The 6392-nt window shown below is 43.8% G+C and overlaps 1 protein-coding gene across 1 annotated transcript; it reads right to left on the bottom strand.

Annotated features, from left to right (window-relative positions):
• Positions 1-3622: 3622 nt before the first annotated feature.
• On the bottom strand, positions 3623-5972 carry LOC141175986 (U4/U6 small nuclear ribonucleoprotein Prp31-like). The gene is made up of 4 exons (XM_073659963.1): positions 5897-5972; positions 5305-5487; positions 4311-4371; positions 3623-3729 (listed from the first exon to the last, which is right to left on the bottom strand). Exons 2-4 carry the CDS (start codon positions 5476-5478, stop codon positions 3623-3625), a joined length of 342 nt encoding a protein of 113 aa, XP_073516064.1. The 5' UTR covers positions 5479-5487; positions 5897-5972.
• Between the last annotated feature and the right edge of the window lie 420 nt (positions 5973-6392).

Below are 6392 nucleotides of genomic sequence, written 5' to 3'. Positions count from 1 at the left end.
CCAAGTGTTTTACAGAAGTTTATAACATGAAGCCGTGAAAATAAAATAAAAAAAACTTTTTCCACAAAAAGATGTTTTAACCCCAATTTTTTTTTTTTATTTTCACAAGGGTAAGAGGAGAAAATGGACCCCAAAAACTTTTGTGCAATTTCTCCTGAGTACGCCAATACCCCATATATGGGGAAAATAATGTTTGGGCGCACAGCAGAGTTCAGAAGGGAAGGAAGGAGCACTGTGTGACTTTTTGAATGCAAAATTGGCTGGAATCGAGAGCGAACGTTTGGAGAGCCCCTGATGTGCCTAAATAGTGGAAACCCTACCACAAGTGACCCCATTTTGGAAACTACACCCCTCAAGGATTATAACAAGGGGTATAGTGAACATTTTGAACCCAGAGGTACGACACAGAATTTGATAACATTAGGTCATCATATTGAATAAGTTGTCATTATTCTTGAGTGCAAGTGCTCGCTACTTGAGTTTGCATCGGGTACTCAGGTATGCACCATGTATCGCAGGTGCTCGAGTGACATGCTCGAGTGCCCGCCTGCATGTTTCACGGTTATTAGACACCCAAAAAAAAAACATGCGGGGGATGGCTCGTGCATGGCAGGCAATCCCTGCAAAGTTTTTTTGGCGGCGACGCATATGGGGCGGAGACTCGAGCACCCACGATACTCAATGCATACCCGAGCATCCGATGCAAACTCAAATAGCGAGCACTTGCGCTCAACACTAGTCGCCATATCGTCATCTTTTTTTTACTTTTGAAAAAAATCCCAAACCCAACCCTAATCCTAGAGTTTATTTTTTACGCCGTTCCTAGTGTGGTATAAGTGATTAGACGACTTTATTATTTGGGTCAGTGCGATTACAGAGAAACCAGAATCATATCGGTTTTTATGATTGACAGCTGTCACACACTAAAAGACGCATTTTTTTGTAAAATCTAGTTTTTGCTTCGTCATATTTTGAGAGCTATAATTTTTCCATATTTTGGCTGACAGTCATGTGATGGCTTGTTTTTTTGCGGAACAAGTTGACGTTTTTATTGGTACCATTTTCGGGCATGTGACATTTTTTGATCGCTTTCTATTCCGATTTTTGGGAGGCAGAATAAACAACCAACAATTCAGGATTTTTTTTATTCTGCTCCACGTGTGGTAAAATTAATAAGGTTATTCTTCGGGTCAGTACATTTACAGCGGTACCACATTTATATCGTTCTGCTATGTTTTGGAGTTTTTACACAATAAAAGCTATTTTATGCAAAAAAATATTTTTTTGCATCGCTTTATTCTGAGAGCTATAACTTTTTAATTTTTCAGCTGTATGTTTTTTTGCTTCGTTTATTTATTTTTTACAATAAAGGGGTTAACTAGTGGGACAGTTATAGGTCAGCTCGTTACGGACGTGGTGATACCAAATATGTGTACTTTTATTGTTTATTTTTTTTCAGAATTTTTATTGATGGGTACATTATATTTTTATTTTTACAATTTTGTTGTTTTTTTTTTTTATTTTTTTTCATTTTGTAACACTTTTTTTACTTCCATTCTTTGTCCCACTATGGGACTTTCACTTTTTTTATTCTGATCGCGTGTGTAGTATAGGGATGGAGCACCATCCCTGTGCTATACAGGCTGTCAGCACTGCAGACACAGAAGATACTTTGGTCATGCACTGCGCATGACCAAAGTATCTTTCTGCTGTCTGGTGACCCAGCTTTAAATGGGTTAACAGAAATAAAACACCTGAAATAGATCACTGTTTGTAATGACTCTATATAAAATATGAGCTCCACTTTTTGTATTGAAGAGCGGAAATAAATTAACTTTTTGATGATATTCTAGTTTAGTGAGATGCACCTGTATTTGAGCAGTTTGAGAATGAATGCTCAAAGCAGCAGGCAGAAAGTCACTATTAAGTGGGTGAAAGAAGCATATCACTGTAATAATACATTGCTCAAAAAAATAAAGGGAACACAAATAACATCCTAGATCTGAATGAATGAAATATTCTCATTGAATACTTTGTTCTTACAAAGTTGAATGTACTGACAACAAAATCACACAAAAATCATCAATGGAAATCAAATTTATTAACCAATGGAGGCCTGGATTTTGAGTCACCCCCAAAATTAAAGTGGAAAAACACTACAGGCTGATCCAACTTTGATGTAATGTTCTTAAAACAAGTCAAAATGAGGCTCAGTATTGTGTGTGGCTTCCACGTGCCTGTATGACCTCCCTACAACGGCTGGGCATGCTCCTGATGAGGTTGTGGATGGTCTCCTGTGGGATCTCCTCCCAGACCTGGACTAAAGCATCCGCCAACTCCTGGACAGTCTGTGGTGCAACGTGACGTTGGTGGATGGAGCGAGACATGATGTCCCAGATGCGCTCAATCGGATTCAGCTCTGGAGAACGGGCGGGCCAGTCCATAGCTTCAATGCCTTCATCTTGCAGGAACTGCTGACACACTCCAGCCACATGAGGTCTGGCATTGTCCTGCATTAGGAGGAACACAGGGCCAACCGAACCAGCATATGGTCTCACAAGGGGTCTGAGGATGTCATCTCGGTACCTAATGGCGGTCAGTCTACCTCTGGCGAGCACAAGGAGGGCTGTGCGGCCCTCCAAAGAAATGCCACCCCACACCATTACTGACCCACTGCCAAACCGGTTATGCTGAAGGATGTTGCAGGCAGCAGATCACTCTCCACGGCGTCTCCAGACTGTCACGTCTGTCACACGTGCTCAGTGTGAACCTGCTTTCATCTGTGAAGAGCACAGGGCGCCAGTGGCGACTTTGCCAATCCTGGTGTTCTGTGGCAAATGCCAAGCGTCCTGCACGGTGTTGGGCTGTGAGCACAACCCCCCCATCTGTGGACGTCGGGCCCTCATACCACCCTCATGGAGTCGGTTTCTAACAGTTTGTGCAGACACATGCACATTTGTGGCCTGCTGGAGGTCATTTTGCAGGGCTCTGGCAGTGCTCCTCCTGTTCCTCCTTGCACAAAGGCGGAGGTAGCGGTCCTGCTGCTGGGTTGTTGCCCTCTCCACGTGTCCTGGTGTACTGGCCTGTCTCCTGGTAGCGCCTACAGCCTCTGGACACTACGCTGACAGACACAGCAAACCTTCTTGCCACAGCTCGCATTGATGTGCCATCCTGGATGAGCCGCACTAACTGAGCAACTTCTGTTAGTTATAGAGTCCGTCTCATGCTACCAGGAGTGTGAAGGCACAACCAACATTCAAAAGTGACCTAAACATCAGCCAGAAAGCATTGGTACTGAGATGTGGTCTGTGGTCCCCACCTGCATAACCACTCCTTTATTGAGGGTGTCTTGATAATTGCCAATAATTTCCATCTATTGTCTATTCCATTTGCACAACAGCATGTGAAATTGATTGTCAATCAGTGTTGCTTCCTAAGTGGACAGTTTGATTTCACAGAAGTTTGCTCAAAAAAATAAAGGGAACACTTAAACAGAATATAACTCCAAGTAAATCAGTGTATATATTACCAAGTTTTTTCTTTTTTAATCTTCACTAGTACAGTTAATTTATGAGGAAATAAATTAGTATTTAAATTTGTGGCTTCATCTCTTAAATCCATTTTAGTCCACCTTGACAAACTTACTTAATTCATTTTCTATTTCCACAGTCAAATTGTTTGCATCGACAATCACTTTATACTCGGGTGCTGCTTCCACAGGTCCCATAACTAGGAGTCAGAAAATAAATCACAATAATGCAAAGATATAAAACAATCGTTATATCAGAATGTAATTCAATCTGAACAGGAAGCGACAGCAAGTCTTAATATGCCATCACATCTGGAGAGGAATAAACTTCGGTATAATCTTATATCCCCCTCCTAATACAACACAGGCTAAGAATAAACGAGTTTTGTCGGCTTCTTCTGCAGGATCCCGGCCTCCTGCTTGATGACAGTTTGAGCCAATATCATCGCACTGCATGCACGAACTGTGTGCGCCAAGATGCTGCAAGGAGAAGCAGCTTTACCTCTGCAGCTTCAGAAAAGCACAGTCACTGAATGTGGCAGACTACAGTAATCAGGCCAGCTCCAGAGGAGCGATTACAGGCTCTATAGAACAGAGTTTGAAAGTACTGCACACCATGTCTATGAGACCGGCCACCAATGACATTGCAGCAGTGGCCAGTAACCAAAATAATTCCTCTGTCCTTGAGAATGAAGAGCATCTTTAATAAGCAAGTTGCAAACTTGCTCGCTTTTACAAGAGCTTTGCAATGGTAGCCACTTATGATGGTGCTGAACTATACCTTCAGATGCTTTTGGTTGTTTTTTGACATACTCATCGATCTTGTCAAGAATGTCTGAAAACTAAAAAATATATATATTAATAAAATTACACTTTTTTTTTTTTTTTTTTTTTTTTTTTATGCAGTGAACGGATGTAGAAGTTGGTGCTCAATAAATAGGTTTTCTGCACAATGCACAGTTGAACAGAGGAACTGTCTAAGATCCCCGACCTTAGTCTTATACTTACCAGCTGCCATCTTCACCTTTTATCGGTGCAGCTCCAGCCTCGTGGTGTGGATATTGTGACTGCAACTTCTGACCGACCAAAAGTCAGAGGTAACGATAACAAAGGGTCAATGTAAGAATATGAGAGCCAGAAGAAGGCTCTCAGACTTACTTGAAAAGTGACCCGTGGCTTGCCCAGCAAACACTGGAGCGATCCGGCAAGTCACAAACTGCAGGACACGGACCGAAGAGGCGAAAATAGGTGAGATGTCAGCAGGTAAATATAAGACTAAGGCAGGGACCTTAGACCAGAAGCACCACTCCAGTGATAAAAACAACAAAAACACGCTGGAGTGGTGCTTTAACATAACGTAGAGCAGCATCTCAAACTACCACTTCCCAGTTATGTCCACTGGAGGGACGAGGCAGTCTGTAATTCATGGTGACATCTATTTTTCATGCCCCAGATCTGACAAAGTGAGCAGAGCTTGTGCAAGATGGACTGGTCAAATTCTTGTCTACTCCACAAATCTAATTCCAGCACAAGCACATAGAGGTGCAGACCACAACGCGCCTTGCCTGATCCATTGCGTGTGCCTATTAATCAGGAGCGTCTGTTCCCACTCGCCCCCTGACCAACACCAGCGAGAGACTCGCCGACCATTGTTCTGAGGCTACTTAGTGTCTGAATATTGTTTGTGATGGTGACCAAGAGCAAAAATGGAGAAAAATTAGGATGTGGAGTGCCGGGAGATGTGACAAGAGTTTTTCGGGTTTTCTGACACTCACCTGTCTGCTGTCCCATAACTTTGCTATACTTTTCACTGACTCAGCGTTAATATCCACCTGCATCTCCTCCTGCACTTCCTCAATGGTCTCCAAGTCATCCTCGTCTATTAAGTTGTCCTCTTCTTCCTCTGCGGCCTCCTCCAGGTCAGCCAGCAACTCGTCTGCCAGAGACATGTCTTATCCCTGCGGGAAAAGGCAAATTCATAGCAGGATTGTGCTTTATAGAAGTAATTCACTCATAGAAAACGCTATATCCTCATTGACATAAATGTAGTAATACATCAGTCACCAGATAATACAGCTTTATGTTACATAGAAACCCTATAACCAGCACGGCGGCGGCACCGCCGCACACGTCCTATAACCAGCGCGGCGCCGCCGCACACGTCCTATAACCAGCGCGGCGCCCCCGCACACGTCCTATAACCAGCGCGGCACCCCCGCACACGTCCTATAACCAGTGCGGCACCCCCGCACACGTCCTATAAACAGCGCGGCACCACCGCACACCACCAGCCAAGTACGCCCTACATTCTGCCATGCTAACACTCTGGGCACATATCCCACCCGCAGACATCAGCGCAGCATTTACCAAGTGCAAGAAGCCTGAAAAAAGGTGTCAGAAAGTTGTCGCACTTCTCTTCAACTATAACCGGAAGTTGTGGTGCAAAAATACAGCGTCACTGCAGCGACAGCTTCCGGAATGCTATCTGGTTTTCCGATTGGTCCGCAAATGCGCATGCGTACCCACACGAACGCTAAGCATGATTTCATTGGTCGATCAGCTGATGTTTTTTTCTCCTTTTTGTATAGTGTAACTTTATTTGTATACACCAGTCGTAGTGTTCATATCACGCTGCGCTTGGGAAGAAGGACAGACAATGTGAACAGGTAGGTGCGGAGGAGGAGGACATGGTCTTGTCCTGTGATGTCAGGGTAATGTGTGGAGGTGGATTCTACCTATGAGGCTGCTCGTGTATATCGCAGGGACTTGTGTCAGGTTGCGCAGTAGTGCCCTCCCCGGTGTAAAAGCAGACAGATCTGACACTGGTGCAGCATGTGTGAGCCCATAAATATGTATTTTTGGA

The sequence above is a fragment of the Phyllobates terribilis genome, unplaced genomic scaffold, assembly GCF_046119375.1.
Source record: "Phyllobates terribilis strain yellow unplaced genomic scaffold, ASM4611937v1 Scaffold_15__1_contigs__length_34870131, whole genome shotgun sequence".
Lineage (NCBI taxonomy): Eukaryota > Metazoa > Chordata > Amphibia > Anura > Dendrobatidae > Phyllobates > Phyllobates terribilis.
Note: the sequence above shows the minus strand (reverse complement) of the source record. Positions and strands in the feature narration are given on the sequence as shown.

Coding starts and splice junctions, on each gene's coding strand:
- LOC141175986 (XM_073659963.1), bottom strand. CDS start 5,478: ATGTCTCTGGCAGACGAGTTGCTGGCTGACCTGGAGGAGGCCGCAGAG. Junction 4,372..5,304: donor AGTTATGGGACAGCAGACAG/GTGAGTGTCAGA, acceptor TATATTTTTTAG/TTTTCAGACATTCTTGACAA. Junction 3,730..4,310: donor ACAACCAAAAGCATCTGAAG/GTATAGTTCAGC, acceptor TCTGACTCCTAG/TTATGGGACCTGTGGAAGCA.